The sequence below is a fragment of the Ciconia boyciana genome, chromosome 24 (assembly GCF_034638445.1).
Source record: "Ciconia boyciana chromosome 24, ASM3463844v1, whole genome shotgun sequence".
NCBI classification, from domain to species: domain Eukaryota; kingdom Metazoa; phylum Chordata; class Aves; order Ciconiiformes; family Ciconiidae; genus Ciconia; species Ciconia boyciana.
The window spans coordinates 1,397,792-1,415,419 of NC_132957.1; the positions used below are offsets into that span (position 1 = coordinate 1,397,792).

The 17,628-nt window shown below is 47.2% G+C and overlaps 1 protein-coding gene and 1 long non-coding RNA gene across 3 annotated transcripts in view; both read right to left on the reverse strand.

Moving 5' to 3' along the window:
• REXO1 (RNA exonuclease 1 homolog) overlaps positions 1-15,610 on the reverse strand; it is a 42,572-nt gene extending 26,962 nt beyond the window's left edge. The window contains exons 1-2 of one of the 2 annotated variants that reach the window (XM_072845124.1): positions 15,237-15,610; positions 313-2,096 (exon numbers count right to left, since the gene is read on the reverse strand). In XM_072845124.1, coding sequence (XP_072701225.1) covers positions 313-2,096; positions 15,237-15,429 — 1,977 coding nt within the window. In that variant the 5' untranslated portion in view covers positions 15,430-15,610. The remainder of the gene's footprint in view (positions 1-312; positions 2,097-15,236) is intronic. The other variant, XM_072845123.1, reaches the window with a different exon arrangement.
• Positions 5,690-14,597, reverse strand: LOC140643420 (uncharacterized). The gene is made up of 4 exons (XR_012039571.1): positions 14,339-14,597; positions 9,230-9,982; positions 8,167-8,289; positions 5,690-7,632 (listed from the first exon to the last, which is right to left on the reverse strand). It is a non-coding gene; the product is annotated as an uncharacterized lncRNA (long non-coding RNA).
• Positions 15,611-17,628: the final 2,018 nt, after the last annotated feature.

Sequence of the window (17,628 nt, forward strand, 5' to 3'; positions counted from 1 at the left end):
ACACCAGGTAACGAACTCTGTTTGCGAAACAACAGATGGAGACAGAAGTAATTGATACCCTTGAAAGCTAAAGGCCTTCCACACAAAAGGTAACTGAATCCTTACATTTCCCAGCAGCTTTCAATCCAGCAGGTAAATTCAGGTGCAAGCTCTTCAAAGCACTCAGTCATGACAAGGATGAGATTCTTCCAAATTATGGAGTCTCCCTCTGTAGCCCTCTTCAGCTACTTGAAATAAGCAACACCACTAAACCAAACCAGAATCCTTTCACATTTAGATATGAGAGAACCAACCAACCCAAACCAGCATTACCTGTTTCCCCAGCCTTCCCTTGTCTTCAGTTTTCACGTCTGTAGATTCATTAAAAATCCTGAGACACTCTTCCATTGGATCTGACTCAAAGTCCAAGTCTTTCTCAAGGATGGAATAATCAATGTCATCAGATGTTGAGGAAGACGACGACGACTTTGACAATTTAGAGCGCTTCACTTTCTTTGTCCCTTCATTTTCACTCTCAGAGTCTGAACCACAGTCCTCGCCATCCGAGTCCGAGCTCACGTCAAGCAACGTGGATGGCAAAGGCCGGCCTTTGTCATCGTCATCTCCACTCTCATCACCAAACAGGTCAACATGACTCAAACTCTGCTGCTTCCGACCTTTCTTTGGATCTCCTTTTTCTGTGGAACTGATCTTTTCTTTCTTTCGCTCCACTGCTGGAGTCTTGGCCCCTTTCTCTTTGTTTTTACGATCACAGGCTTCCTTACCATTTTTCGCATCAGCTGTTTTCAGCTTGGGGTCTTTCTTGCTGCTCCCCAGCTTCTCCGTACTAGAGCCTTTGATGACACCCTCACTCTTGCTTTTCCCTGAACTACTGCTGGTGGACTTGGATTTTTCTTTCTTAAGCCCATCCACTTTTTCTGACTTTTGTTTTTCAGGTTTCTTTAAATTCCCATCAGTTTTCACTTTGACACTTTTATCTTTGCAGTTTTTCTCTTCGTTCCTGGTTTTTAATTTTTCTTCTTTCTTCAGCACTTTGTCTTTTTCTGTATTTTTACTTTTCTCCTTCTTACCAACCTCACTGAGGCCAGGTGTTTTACTAACATCTGATTTCTTCCTTTTTGTTTTGTCTTTTGAGTCTTTGTTTTTATTTTCAATTTCCTGGTCGTTCTTACCAGAACACAATTTCGCTGCTTTTGCATTCTTGTCTGGTAAGTTTTTGGCAAGATTTTTCTGTGAACTTGGAAGGTCTTCCACACCATATTGTGCTGCCCCTTCTTTGCTATCCTGGGAAGCAAAGTCATCCACTTTGGTGCTCTGCTCTTTGTTGGATAACCCGTCATTTGATTCACTTTCAGAACCAGCTTTTGATTGTGAACTAACAGAAGTTGGCTTATATTCCACATCAGCCTCATCTTCAGAGGAAGAGAACCTGGCATACACTTCATAGTCATCAGGTACTTCACAGAGCTTCTTTCGCGATGGAGAATAAGATTCCTCATAACTAGACACCCTACCCCTTTTAGACCCCTTTGGCTCCTTTGTTGTGGCTTTGCTCAAAAGCCTGGCTGAGTAATTTGAAAGTGGGTCATATTCCAAGTCTGTAGAAGGCTTAGAGTCATCAATCACATATTTATTGTTAGTGACAGTACTACTGTATTTTTTATTCTGTACTACAGCCTTGGGAACATATTCCAGTGAGCTACCTTTTGATCGGGAAGTATCCAAAGTGTATTTACTTGACCGGCTAGCAGCAGCGAGAGGAGTAGGGTTGTAGTCTGAGTTATTATTAAAGTTGTAGCTACTTGGATTATATTCTAAGGAGGTAAATGAATCATTTTGTGTCCCAGCAGCTGACACGGGTGTATTCGAAATGAGCGAGGATGCCTCTGAAGCACTGAACTCCTTTGTCGTTTCTAGCAGCTCCTCATACTTTTTCTGCTCTCTCTCAACTTCGTTTTTGACTGCCTCAATGGCCTTGTTGACCAGCTCCAGCTCCAGAATACCGGGCGTCACATCTGTAATGTCAGCCAGCGCACCATCCTCTGCCTCCAGCGAGGGCCTCGGAAGCTCTGGATTGTAGGGATCATAGCCTCGTTCTGTAAAAGAGAAGGAAAAAATAATTTACTACCAGCAATTTATGTAAAATTTTCTTTGAAGTAAAATTTAAAAAAAGGTAAAAGTTCTTTTTAAGGTCTGCTCTCATCAAAACCAATACTGAAAGACACTACCAAAAGACATGTTCTTGCCACCACAGAGTAGACGTTTGATACCGAAAGCCACCAGTGACATTCTCTGGCCAGCGGCAGGTGTGTGGCTAGACTAATTTTACAAACTATTCCTGGGCCTTAAGGACTAAAGATCTATTAACAAAGTGCTTTTATTACTCATGGAAAAGCTCTATAAATTAAAGAGTCTTCGGGGCACCAAAGAATAATCACTGTATTAGGACCAAGAGGAGCTGAGTATGCGCAGAATTATCTGCTTAATTCAATGAAGCGACCAAGGGAGGAAAGAGGATTCCAGTACGAAAACTGTGGATTAGGTTCTCATTTATCGATGCCAATGCCTACAGCCCACTGAAAGCCTCCAATATTCCTCAAAGCTCAGTATTTCTCACGGCAGCTGCAGGAAAACCAGTCTTATTTGGACTGACAAACTGAGTGCTGCCAATATAAAAAAACTACAGGTCCAAAGGCAACACAACGCAACCACACAGAACAACCACCAAGACAGGAACATTAAACACCCAGAACATTTCTCTTTTCTGACATTTGTCTTTTCAGACAAGTCCCTTAGGTGGCCTCTCTTACACAGGCATTTCTACAACTGCAAACAGAGGATACGCTGTGACCACGCTGCATGGCTCTTCTGACCACAGCTCTACAGGAGAGCTTTTGGTGAGCGACGGTCCACCCTATGGAACAATATGGAAATGCTAAAGCAACTCATCCAAGGGACAGCTTACAACTGGAGAGTCCAGTAAAGCTCATCTTGTAACATTCATCTTGAAAATGACATGGGAGCAGTTGTCACAAGTATAAACGCTCTCCACCTTCTGCCATGGTGTTCCAAAATCTCCCACCTACCTTTCCCACTCGTGGTGAAAAAGAAGGGAAAAGGACATCATTCGCACGCGTGTGCAGAGTGACAGGCACCCTGCTTGCCAAGGAACAGGCAGGAAAACAACTTCACCTTGAAAAATTAGACTAGTAATAGAGGAACCCAGCAAAAAAGTTCACTGCATTTAGCAAGCTAACAGAAGCTACAGGTAAGTTAATGGCTGCTTTTTTACTTTGAACAGTTTTCAATCCTTGTTTTATCATAGTGTCTCTGGATGCTGCTATTCCAGAGGAACTTTTTCTTCTTTCCTAGAATGATAGTAGTAAAACTGGCTTTCCAACATGAATGTGTAGAAGGACAAAACAATAAGCAGAGAGATAAAAGACAGGAAAAAACCCAACCTCTCAGGTCTAACAGGGATGAGACAATTTCTTCTAAGAGCCAGAAACGAACAGTGTTTACAGGAGTCGTTTTTACCATTCTCACAAGACTGAGTTTTTCCTTGGGTTTTTTATTTTCTGGAGAGGATCCATGAATGCACAGCTCCCTTTGGTAATAAGTAAAGAACCTGACTAGCAGTTGGCAGAACTAGCCTCCAAGCAAGCAGAATAATGGAGACTGGGTTAAAATAAAGGTGGTGGTTTCATAAAACACTTTTTACCCCCTTGGGTTTGCAAAGTTTTTTTCCAAACCAATTAGCACCTGATTGAGCAGGGACTCTGGGCAATCGCAGCATGATGTCACCATCTTCCAAAGAACAGTCTGAGCTGTGCTCAGGACCAGAAACGTGGGGAAAAAGGAACAAGGAGATATATTTCTATAACTAGCTCCCCCTCCACCTATTGCAAAGCGCTTTACAAACCAGACACAAAGAGCATTTCCAAAACTAGTGTCTGTGCTTCCCCGTTACAACGCCCAGCACAGCTCACACCCTGGGGGAGAGAGGGAGGGAGAAGGTAGCAAACCAGAGCATCTCAGTGGGTGGTGTACACCAGACAGACTGATATCCAGAGCCTCATTAGAAAAAGAAACCACAAAGAAACGTAGATAACTAGGAAAAAACAGGAACAAACCTAGATGCAAACATCATCATCAAGGCTAGTATATATAAACAGATTATCAAAATAATTAGGTATAAATATTAGCCTAGCAGCTGATAAAGAACAGAGTGCCCTCCATACCCACCACCTCATTTCTCACCACTTTGCGAAACGTCAGCTCCATAGTGGTAAAGAAGACCAGTGCAGTGAAGTCTGGAGGAGTCAGCTATTACCCTCTAACTCAAGATGGAGACCTAAAATTTAGCACAAGCATTGTTAAGGGAACAGCTGAAAGCCTGGTAATTTGTGCAGAGATAAGTATTAGGTGGCCTATAAACAAACAGAGGCGAGAACACAGAGTCTGGATCTAAAGACTTGCCAAAATAAAAAAAAACAACACTGCCACACCAAAAAACCCCACAACAAAACAAAACAACCCACCAAACTACACAAAAGACATCTTGTCCACGCAAAAAAGCAAGCTATTTTAAATATACCAGGATACAGAGAAAGTAGAAGACAACCTAAGCACAGACCTGGTGTCTGATTCTCTGCTGTTCATCTACAGTATAAAACTAACTTGCACATTGTCTTTCAATGGAATGACCAGATGTAAAAATACATTATAACCTCTGAGAATGCCAGCAGGCTTTGAGATATCGTCATGGAAGAGCTCTTTTGTAGCTGTGTAGGAGGCCTGATGGATCACCCAAGCGCCACTGATCAAAGGCTACCTTTTCCATGAAAGACACTTGTCTAAGTGGGCTCCATGATATTAATCAGGACTGTCACCTTTGGCCATGATGCATTTGCAGATAACGTAGCGGAAATACAAGCAGAAAACAATACAATACCTCTTTGTTTTTATGTATACACACACATCTATAAATATATATATACACACAGAGAGCCATATACACACAAGTCCCCAAAAAGTCACGAGAAATTAAATATGCTATCTGAAACCAGGCCACCTTTTCAGATGCCCAATTATGCTCCTAAGAACCCAGGAGAGGAGAGGATCTCTGGGCAGCTAAGCCCAGTCCCATGCAGGCAGGCACCCAGCTACACCCACACACAACCTGGATACAACGTTCTTACAACCTGGATACAAGATTCAACGCAGTCTTCTTCAGCTTTTGCATTTATTCCTCTTCATTTCAAACACTAATATGAATACCCATGGTGAAAAGAAAGATTACTACAAGATGAACTACACTGGTTTTGCTATTCTGATATACAAGATGTCTGCAGTATTTCTGCTGAAGCAAAATGAGTAAGTGAGAGGTACCACATAGTGAAATAACTCTTTTTGGATGGATGTAAAATTGAGAGTCTGCACTGTCCTTTGAGAATCATGAGATAATGAGACTTGAGATGACAACTCCTTATAGGATTGTGAACTCAACTGCTATCAGGACACTCTTTAAAATACATTACTTTATTGAAATAGTTTGCACCTCAGACATATGAAATAGTCCTTCTGAGACACAAAAAGGTGAAGTTAACATCAACGCTATACAAAACAAGTTATTCATAATTTACATAGGACCTCAGCAAACAATTCATTTAACCTAGAACTACTTTAGAATATACCAAAATGAACTGCACTTAAATCAGGCATTTCAGCACAGAGTATACAGAAGTGTAAAACAAGATTCTTCCAAAAAAACAAGGTTGATTGTTTTTTTTTTCCTGGTTACAGTCATGTTGGTTCTGGGAAATGAGGCCTCAGTTCTGAGGTGGAGCTGTTTTATTACAGAGCTTCTATAAACTAGCGACTCCTTGCTGTACACTGGTCCTTCTAGTTTGTGCAACAGGCAAAGGCAGTAAACAAAGGCTGACATTAAATGAATAATGGGAGTACAAGGTCACCTGTTTGATGTTAAAACTTATTTTACAGTGAATCATTCTGGAGAAAAAGATGTCTTTTTTTTTTTTTTTTTTCCCCAAGCACCCTACCAGAACACATACTTCAGATGCTTTTGATACAGAAAAGCAGAAACGTATGACGGGTACCGGTCGTTGTAAACCTGCAGGTTTCAGAAGGCGAGTCAAGCTCTTGCACGCATATGGGACATGGATGACAACTACCTTTCTTCCAGATATAACACAGAGTTGCTAAGCAGCAGCAGCTGCTGCTAAACAAAAGGGAGACAAAAATTAGAAACTTCCAAATTTGCGGCAATTTGGATCTCAAAACGGAAGGGTTTGCTGGCCAAGCTGCAGAGGGACCAGCACAGGCCAAAAGACAGCAAACCTTTTCAAGACTCGCCACTGCTGAAGTCACCCATTTTCCTGGGTCACCTGCAGCTGGCAACTAAAGGTGCATTCACTGGGAGATGAGGAAGGTGAAAGCTGTTGGGAGACCTCTTTGGAGGAAAAAAAAAAAAAAGACATTTTTATTTTAACGTCATCAGACCAGCTTTGTTAGCTTAACAGCTTGCCTGTGTTTACAGTGCCAGTACTTAGCAAATGGACAACCTCTGCGATTACAGAAAAATTATCACCATTGGAAAATTATTTTAAGCTTTTAATTTAATGCTTCACAGAAGAGACAGTGGTTTCTCAAGAACAAAATGTTTCAAAAAGGCTTTACCAGCAGGCTGAGTTTTGCTACTCTTCAGAATTAAACAGCGCAAGAGATGGCAGGTTTTGGCGCAGACCTCATTTGCGAGTACCCAAAGCAAATTTCCAACAATTAATTTAACAATAATATCCAACCACCTGGAAATAATTAACACTGAGATTTAAAATAGTACATTTCAAATAATTATCCAGAGCAAATGGGTTAGGAGGACAGGTAAGGGGAGGTAAGAGAAACGTTTCTTCCACTTGAAATATAACCCTAGTCCTTGTGCTGGTCTAAGAACATAAGGGAAGCAAGGTTTGAGAGGTCTAGTCCAAGCTGGCCTCTCCTTATGCACCCCACTCCTTGCATTTGTTATTCCATGAGAGGTATTTGACGCACATCATGAACCAACACGGTCATTTCTTTAGTGGAAAAAAGGAAGCAAATACGAGAAAAGAAAGTCTTATATTAGCAAGGCTGAAAAAAGTTTGAACAGTCATCCATCACACTGCGGTATTTTTAAACCTGCTGTGACAAAGCCTGTTTAAGTTCAGGGTATGGTTTCACCAGATGTTGTCAGCCAACATAAGTGCTCAGTGCCACCGAAGGACCGTCTCGGTGGGTTGAACTGGTTGACCAGGGGGATCACCAGAGGGTGTCACAACCACCATGAGGGACACGAGCAGCCAAACATCATCCTCGTACAGGCCATAAGCTGTTTTCTCAGCTCAGCCGCATGAGACTGCCGACACGCTGTGGCCGGAGAGGAGACACGGACCTGCTCGAGTGGATTCAATCCAGCAAGGGAGCCGCTCCAACGTGGGCCGTGTCACTCCCGAGCAGGCAGCGTTATCAGGGAACAACTCACTCGGGTAGGAAACTCACTTTGACAGGAGGACGTTAGGGCACACCCTTCAAAGCAGCTCAGGCAGCAACGTCCAGGGAAACAGTACACACCTCCTAATTTTATTCAAGAAAACACAGTTTTGTGCAGTTTTGCCTCTGGCACAGCAGAAGAGGCATCTAAAAGGTCCTCAAGCCTACTAAGTATGGTAGCTTCACCCTCTTGATAGCCTCACAGACAGTCCTGGAGGACAGCTGGGACCGCCACTGCTTCACACAACAACACTAGTTAAATCCAAGGATGCAAAAGCCAGAACAAGATGGTCTGGCCCATGCAAAAGCCATCATTTAAATTCCTCCACTGCCCCAGTGATTTACAGTCCCACCCGCTCCAGTGCTAAAACAACAGCAGTAGGCAAAGAGCATTAGAGGCATGTCAAGGTCTGTGATAAATGTAATGTTTTCCTAAGGGGAAATCACACCATCGATACATTTCTCCCATAACCTAGGAAGGAACGCGAGAAACATAACTGGTGTATTTGCCAGTAGAGGGGCAGAAGCAAAGGTTGGCACCCCAAATATCACGATTGCTCCCCAGGCTGCTACCCCGACCCCACAGCCTGTCATCACACAGGCTAGAAGGCGTCTCACCGTTTTAAAATCGATGATACATTAATCTGGATATTCAATGTTTGGATTCTTTGGAGATCTTTCCATTCCCTCTCTCATTTTAGCTTTAAAGTTATTCCTCAATATACAAGAAAAGTTGAAATTCTGTTTGGGGAAAAAAAAAAATTAACGGAGACTTATTTTTTCTGTTTCCGAGAAAAAGACAGACCAGAAAACATTTCCACGTCCTGTACAAGTGCTAGGTAAAACTAAGAATCTACTCCAAAACTTAATTAGTAGAGCAAGTCTTCTTTTCAAAGAAGCAGAAGAAAAAAATTAAATATTTCAAGTATTCTGGTGTCTTCTTTTCTCTCTATTCAACTCCGCCTTGAAAACTTATTTGACCAGCATGGTCAAAAGCAGTAGCACTACTCCTGACCCACCAGTCCCTTAATTTTCCAGCCTTCCTCTGGCTTGCTCAAGATAAGTTATCTTCTCAACACCTGTTTTATTTCTTTAACTATTTTGGGTGAAAAATTCCCATTTAAGAACAAAAACCAACAGTATTTCAATACAGTCACAACTGGGCACTTTGAAAAACAAAGTTAAAAACTAAAGAAAAGCACCTTTCATGATATATTACATTTAAAAACTTCAGCTGTGACTTATGAAGGACTAAAACCAAAACTTAAACTGGTTTTAAAACCTGTCCAGCTTTAGTTAACTCAAAAGCTGGAATTAATACTTTGCAGTTCTTTTACAACTCGGACACCTGCAGCTCCACAGACTCTTTTAAGCAGCTAACCTAACGCAGTCCCCGATTCTCAGCACAGATCCTCTCTTTAATAAAAAGGCTAGATCTCACAGAGAAATGAAAATCCTCGTGTGACTAAACCCTCCAAAGCAGAGCTGAGCTTTCTGCACAGTCCGTGTATTTCAGAGGCAGATGCAACCCTGAGGACCAAAGTCTCACGTTAAATGAATGGCTAACACGTGAAAGCCTCTCTGGAGAAGGCACTTCTCTCACAGCTGCTTCTTCATGTACTGCAACCCACACAAAAACACAAGTTCACTCCACAGTAAGCCAAAAATTTCAAAGAATTACCTGAGCTCCCCGCGGTTAATAAATATTGCAGATATTTGTTCATGCTGTACTTGAGGCTTTTAATATCTGCTTGGTACTGCTAAGACACTCCGGCAAAGGCTTATGGCACAATACCACTGACCATGTGCTGACACAGCACTTTCTGAGCTGCAGAGATAATTAGGGCAGGACTTACCAACCCAAAGTCCCGCCTTCACCCTCATTTACTCCCAAGTCGGACTGGGTTTTACTCGAGTGTCTGCAGGGGCTTTTTGACTGTTTTCCTCTTTCCTAGTGCTACTACTATCATCTTGGGGAATTTTTTGACATCTTACTTTCTCCACTCCCCAACTGTACACGTTGCTTTTTATTTGATTTGAGCAACACAAGTTGGCAAGCACAGAGGTTTCCCACACAGCGATCCCCAGGGTCACGCTCAGCGATCCCCTCATCCCACCGGGTCCCCTCAGCAGCGTGCTCCCCAGCCGGAGCCCAACGCCACCCCACTTCTCCAGCCCCGCAGCCCACGCTCAGTCCCAGCAGGGAAGGAGGCTGCAGGGCAGGGAGACGACCTGGCCCTGCCCGTCGCTGCGTGCCTGCCTGCAGCCCAGCGCTGCTGCCTCTCCGGTATTACGTGAGCCGACATGCCGCCCCGGCGCCTCCGACTCGCCTCGCCCAGCACAGGGCAGCCCAGGAAAAGTGGTTTGGGAAACCCTGGACTAGGGAATTGCGCTTTCCACTTCTCCAGCGCTAACACAGCACTGTGGTGTTTGACTAGAGGAAAAAAAAAAAATAAATCACAGGAAGTGTTTAAATGTCAGGTAAGATATTCCACACTGGAGAGAGAAACCCTGTAAGAGCAGACAAAGCGCTCCTTAGGGTGGGCAGAGGGGAGCCCGGGGAGCTCACAAATGCCACCACAAGGCTAGTGCCTCTGACACCCAAGCAGGCTGCTGCACCTTTAGCTTTCAAAATCCTTCCGGCTTGACAGAGAAGATTTGCTCCCACCTCCTGCTTTTCACATGTCTGTAACTGGAGCAAGGAAGAGCCGCATGCAAGCTGAGGGCCAACTCTCCCCACAGCAAAACTACCACTTGCAGAAAGACCAAAAATCGGAAGTGCCCTGCCAGCCCACACTGAAATCCCGACACATAAAGCAGCTGCACCTGCCCACCCACAGGAAAACTGCCATAACTGACAATTTAGTTAAATGACAAGAAATCCCTCACCACTGGAAAGCCATGACATTGATTTACATGAAAAGACATGTCCTGACCTTACCGTCAAGTGAGTTTTCTATTCTTCATTTCAAGACTCAGATAAAAAAAACATCCGCCGGTGACATTTTGGTAATTACTGTCCTAAACACAGATGGGGGGGGGGGGGGGGGGGGAGGTCTTAGCAATGCCCCCCCACGCAGTTCATGGAGTAGAGCACCCGACACCGAACCACCCGATTTCCTCTCTCAGTGAAGAAATACCAAAGGCAGTTTATAAGTTTCCATTTCTGATCATTCAATTTCCCTGTAGCAAATGCAATAATAAAAGCTCTTTCCTACAAGAAACTGATCCTGCACAACATCAACTACAGGAAGGAAAACGCATCTGTTAAAGACTTTTTTTTCATCCTTTCTACACATGGCGTGAACCTGCACTGCAATATAAGTAATACAAAGGCAATCCCAGACAGTGCTGAGTTTAATGCGCAGCCCCTCAGCAATGTGCTGACAGGTGAAGAAGACAACGGCCTCGATCCTATGGTGATGCATGGGCTGAAGATGATTAAACGTGGGTTTTAACATTTAAAGAGCCATTTTAGGTTTTACTAAGTATCATTTTGCACAGCAGTTTATATACAAGTCACAGCCATCCCATGTGGCTGCTTTTCAGCTGAAGACTTTGAAGAAGGGAGAGGTGAAGTGCCTTCCTGCATCAGTGACAGGACCAGCAGAGTTAAAGCTGGGGAGATAAGCCCAAGGATTTCTCCACACCTGACCTGGGCAAACAGGAGCCAAACCGTGTTACAGCGGCTTACTTGTGGGCTGGGTAGCATAAACCTCACAGAGGTGAAAAACTCAGTTGCTGCATGGTACCACACAAACCCATCCAGTCACCTTTCAAAGATGCAATCTAGATCTAATCTTGCCCATGCAAATAGAAAATCCACACGGCAAGAAAAGCGCTCCACAAGCTTTGGACCATACCAGAAAACTGCCAAGCAATTGCCAGTACACACCACCCTAGAATAAAGTATTTCAAGGCAGGGTGCTGAAAGCCTTGCTCTTCCCACCTCATGCTAACACAAGGACCAGAGTAGACAAAGAGGAACTCAGACCCTCAGACCTGGACGCAGCTTTCTGCTCTGGGTTCAAAAAACATCCACCTCTTAAGCATCTCCTGACAGCTACTATCAAACCCAGCAAACCAAAGAGCTGGTTTCCTTAAGATATTTATGAAGAGATGTATTATGCTTCTTTTATGACTTTCAGCATACTTGGGACCTAGACTTTAAAGAGACTTATTTTTCTCCTCTACAGCTCTTGAAGAGACGCTTTTAGGACTGGAGACAGTTCTTCCCTCCTACTTACACAGCACACTTTCAAAGCACTTCACACACATTCAATAATCTTTTCATCCTGCTCTGAAGCAGGTGGGGTTTAGTCATTTTGTAGATGGAAAAAGCACTTCAGCCAAGTCAGGATTAGAATTTGCAATCTCCAGATTCCCAGTCCTGCACAGGCTCGCATCCCATTTCTCAGCCCACCAACACTGCCATGGAAATACCACATCGGTGCGTGCTACCGCCCCAGCACCTTCCTCAGCTTTCAGCCAGCCCTGAATTTCCACAAGCCTCCAGGTAGCCACACTCTTTTACCACGCAGGCAGATACTTGCAGTAAAGACACTGGAATAGATTTTGCATATGAAGTATCATACGTTTCAGAACCCAGTTCAAACGTGCCCTACGGACCAGACGCATCACGCTGGTTCCCTCCTCACCCAACAAGTTTGTATTTACTGAGCTGCTTTCAGAGGGGAAGAAAAGGGAACGCCTGCTACATACAAACAGCAGCAGACGGGCAAAAACTCAGTCCTCCTGCTGCTGCTGATCTCCTAACAGGCACGGAGGCCTCTTCAGCACTGTCTCCCAGTGGTTGGGACCGTAACAGCACTGTATGAAAAATAAGGATCATATATTACAAACATCTGAACACTACGCTCTTCAGGAAGTTCGGAACAGTGAGAAGGGCAAAGAAAAAGGGAATAGTGCTACATCCCACTAATTCCTCTTTTCGCCTCCTCTCTGCTCCATCTGGCACATGTCCATAGCCTCCTCCCACCACAGCCTGGCAAGACCAGCTCCACTCCTCTGTTTTCAAAAGCTATTTTCAAGGCTACAGAAGATCTGCTAAGAGTTTTGGAGCTACTGCCAGTCCTATGGTGATCCTCAAACATCAAAGTCAACACCAGCCTTGAATCAATATGCTTAGCAGGCTGGTTCTTTAGATGTTATCCTTTTTTCTAGGCACTATCCCAGAAAATACAGATCTGCACTGTAGCTCTTGGTGTAGATACCCACCTGCTTTGGCAAAAAAATTATGCTTTTAAAGCTTATTTATCGAGTGACGTGATTAAATAGGTCAAATATGCCCAAGTGCACTGTTATAAGGCTACTTTAAAACAAGACAGGCAGTTTCACTTATGTTGGGTGGAGAAGCTGCTTTCAAGAAGATGGTTGCTTGGTTGCTAGCTAAACTACTACACCCTCTAGTGTAAATCTTAAATACGTCCTTCCAGACTAGACGAGCTTCAGACAAAGGAAAAGACAGGAGCCCTTCAACCTGAACCCTTCAGGTGAAGCTAAGCCATAGCACTGCTTAAAAAATAACTGCAAAAGTGTCTTCTGCTCCTACAGAAATCAGGCACTTTACACAACCCCGCTGAAGTCCTTTCTAAAGACAGCATTTCGCAGCAGGTTCACCACTCATTTTCCATTTCTCAATCGAAATCAACATAGAAAAAATGGCTGAAGCCCAACACTAAGCTGAGGCAGAATTTACAGATCCTTGGTTATGACAGCCGTGCCATGCGTTAGATGCCAACAGTTTGGGAAAGAGGGCAGGAGCACATGCTGAGCCGGCTGAGGGAAGCGGGAGGCAGCGGGCTGGAAGTTAAGCCTCAGGATCCCACTTCTTTCGCAAGCGGCAGACACTTCACCTAGGAAGACTAGACCCATGCTTATACCTGTTGTTTTACAAAAGCCAGAGCTTCTCTAAGAGCCATAATACAGTAAGTAAATCACTGTGACTCCCCAAAACACAAGCTTTCTCTCCTGGGTCACTACCACATCCAAGCCAGGCCTAACAAGATTAGCACTGGGATCACTTCTTTCTTGTCATTCACACTCCGCTCTTACGTTAACACTTTTCAGCCAGTATTAGAAGCTGCACACACTTTCCAGGTGCACCACGAGGTTTTACTAAAGACCAACTTTCACTTCCCCATTTCGAAAATCAAAACCAGCAGCAGCATTTATTTAGTACAGCAGCATCTGTTTCAGGTGGCAGACCAAAATAAGCAAATCTAGTTCCAAAACCGACACTCTACAGATATTTAAAGACAAACAGGAATAGTACACTGAAAGTTAATTATAATATCAAGCATCTAGAGGACCATCCTACAGGGTTCTAGGGAGCTTTTCAAATTCAAAAGAACACTGAAAGAGGCAAAAACTTTTGTCTTTCTAATACGGTATGTCTGCCTGTGACAGCCCTGAGTATACTTCCTTTATTTTAAACTAAACCATAGTTGTGGTAAGTTGACCTGGTAACCAGGAGACATGAAAAATTAATAATCTTCCAAACTTGTGAATAACCTGAAGTTAAGCAAGCACAGAAAAACCATGACAAGTTGTGCTTTATTTTGACAACTTCTGCTTCAGGTTGTTAGAGACCACACATACTAGCAAGCATACCTAACTGAAATAACAAAGCTTTAACAAAAAGAAAGCAAGCAGCATTCTACTAGGGAGAAGAATGAAGGCTTTTCTTTCCAAATAAAATAAGCAGATCAGCAAATAATGTGTAAAACGACAAGAGTTGCTGGAAGAATGGAGGAGAACAATAGCTCACTATCTTTTTTGTAGCGAAGCTTCATTTGAGAAACCTGGCAGCACTCCATGCCCCTCAAGTCCCTCATCGGGAGGGGGCCTGGCTCACAGCAGCCCCCCCATGTCACCCCACCAGCAGGACCTGCCTTGCAGCACTGGACTAGAGAACACATCACCTCCAGCTCCCAAAACCCATGCACCTCCTGAAGGGTTGTGATGGCACAGCAACTCTTAGCAGAGGTTGGAAAGACTGCCCTGACACCTCATTGCCACGTGAGCTGGGGTGCCTGGAGGGACAAAGAAAGGGATCAGAACAGAGCTGCCCTTCTGCAGCCTCCATCCCGGTGACGAGAGACAGCCTGTCCTCAGGCAATCGGACATTTTGGAAAGCTGCTCCCCACCACCTCTGTGTCAGACAGCAACTGTGGGATCCAACTGGCGACGATGAGGAGGAGACGCCCATCTCTCTCTCACCCGGTGGGGCAGAAAAGGCCCTTCAGGCCCTCCTTCAGAGGCAACAAGAGGTGACAACCAAGGGCCCAGAGCCCGCGCAGGGCTGAGCGCCGGCAGACACAAAAGCTCAGGGGCGAGGGGGACCCACCTGCCCCGCCTGGGTGATGCTGACAGACCCCCATGGGGACATCCCACTCGAGAGGGGCCTGGGGGGGAATACCTGAGCCCTGGGCGCAGGTGGGGTTTGGAGGAGCCAGAGGCAGATTCAGGCCCTGAAGGGTGGGCAGGCGTGAGAAGGAGGAAGGGCACGGGCCTGTCCTTGCCAGGGGGAGGCCATGATGCTGCTGCTGGGGGGCAGTGCCGGCCTGGGGGGCGGCAGGGCGGGGAACAGCCACACCCCGGGGAGGGAGAGAGACGGGGGAAGGGAAGGAGGTACCGCGACCCGGCGGGCCGGGCCGGGGCCGTACCTGCGCCGTGGCCGAGCGCGACCCCCGCGCCGGGGCCGCCGGAGGCTCCGCACCGCGCCGCCGCCGCCGCCACCGGGGGGTGCCGGAAGTGGCAGTAGGGCCGGCGGCAGGGCGGGCCCCCGCCCGGCCCCGGCCCCCCGGCGCTGAGGAAGGGGCAGTCGATGCCGCGGAAGTAGCCGGTGGATCTCAGCATCCCGCCGGCTGCGGGGCAGGGAGCGGGGCCGGGACGCGGGGGCCCGGGGAGGGGAGAGGAGGCACGGGCGGCGGCGACGCGCTCCCGCCTCACACCGCCGGCGCCGGCCCCGCCGCCATCTTGGAACCGCCAGGCCCGGCGGCGAGGCCCCCGCGACGCCGCTGCCCGCACAGGGCTGCCCGCGGCGCGCCTGAGCGGAGCGCGGGGCGGGGGCGGGGCGAAGGGAGAAGGCGGGGCGCAGGGAGAGGGCGGGAGTGCGAGGGAAATGGCGGTCGGAGGGAGGCGGCCGCGCTGAGGCGAGCCCGGCCCGCTGGCCGCCGGCCCGCTCCTCCGCTTCCCTCAGCCGCCTCCCTTGGGGTGCCGGGGCCTTCCTGGCCTCTGCCCGGCGGCTGCAGGCGTGGGAGCACGGGTCTCTCCCTCAGGAAAGGGCCTGGGGTGTCCCGGGCCCCCACGGCCGCAGGGGGCTGCAGGGGAACAAACCCTGCACAACCGTGACAAGTCACCCACTGCGCTCCTGGAGCCACAACTGGCGTATGACCACTTTGAGGAGATGCCGTTGAGAATATCTCCAGGTTCAGCTGGTTTTGGGTGGACCAGCTACGCCCCCAGAACCCCACAGAGCGAGGGGGAGAGGCTGGGGAAGGAGGGTGCAGGCCCCAGTGCTGTGGCCCTGTCCTGCTGCCTCACACCAGGCTGGGCCACCTCTGCTCCACCCGAACACCTCCAGATCGCTCCTGCTGCGGCCAGAGGGACGGCCCCGGGCTCCTTGTGCTGCAGCCCACTACCCCCAGCATGGCCCACGGCTCCTGGCACAACCTCGGCCTTCTGGAAAGCAGGAGAATGCCAGCCACGTTTTAGTAGAAGGACCTGAGGCAGAAATAACTCACCAGAGGCCACGCAGAGGAGCAAACTCACTTTGCGCTGCCCCCCGCCATGAGGACCTGGCCCTCCTTCCTTTCCCCAGGCAATCTTCACACCCGTATTTATCGGCGGGGAAACTGAGGCACGTGGTAACAGCCATTTGTCTGTGCCGAGTCGGGGCCGGCCCTGGGGGGGTTCAAGCAGGCGAGCGGGTCCGCAGCTCCTGGGAATCGCCCGGTGCTGCCCCTAGCTTGAGTTTTTGGAGGGGGGAGTCTCCACCTTCAGCAGGTGAGGCTGTTTTGGGGTGACAGCGAGCAACCAAGCCCTTGGAGGAGAAATCCCATTAAGTGTAGCCAGAAACCCCAGTCCGGAGAGAAGGGAGGATGCAGGAAAGCCTCATCGCTTGTGAAAGGAGAGATGGGAGAGAGGGTGGAAAGCGCTGAGGCAGTGCGGGGAGCCAGCTAGAGGATGTAGAGAAAGGTGCACAAGGAGGAGTCGTCCTTGGCCCCAAGGAAGGACAAGGGAAAGACCACAAGTCATGTTTCATAGTAGTCTTAAAAAAACCAAAACCACTTTATTTTCAAATACGGCACCACAACAATGTGATGATCCTGCCTCCTCCCTACCCATCGCTCCCCCACGGCATCCCAGCAGAGCGAGTCCAGGAGCTGAGAACATCGGGAGAGGAACCCACCACCATGCCTGGCCAACGTGCGGGGGGGAGTGAGCAGACCGATGCCCCGGCACTGCCAAGGTCTGGGGGTGAGCAGCTGCCGGCCCCAGGAAACCTGAATAATTGATACAAAGCTTTTAAAAAGCAGGAAACACCAGGAGATCATCAGCTTTCCCTCCGGCAGAAACATGCCACCGACACAAGGTGCCTTACAAGGTACCCAGGGAGGGCTCACGCTGAGCATCCCCACCCACGCTCCTGCCAGCCAGCTCCCTGCCTCCCACAAGTGCTAGGAAAGCAAGCTATTCGTTCCCCCCCAAAAAAAGCATTTTTATTTTTATGATATAGATAAATCTATTCTATATAACTTCAGCTGTAATAGAGAGGACTCTGTAGAAATACCATGCGCGCAGACATGCTGCATAACGTTATTTCCCTTCCTTACAATTCTCGCCCCATGCTTACTCAACTCTCAAGCTGGCAAAATAAAATAAAATAATATAAAATAATCCATCCCTTTCTGTCCAGACCTGGAAAAACTGCCTGAAATCAATTCAGGCTGATCTTGGCTACGCTTCCACTTCCCCACATGGAAAGGGGCAGCTCAGTTAACTGGGATGCCCACTCAGCTCCCAGTTAGCAGCACTGGAAAAGGTCCCGAGGGT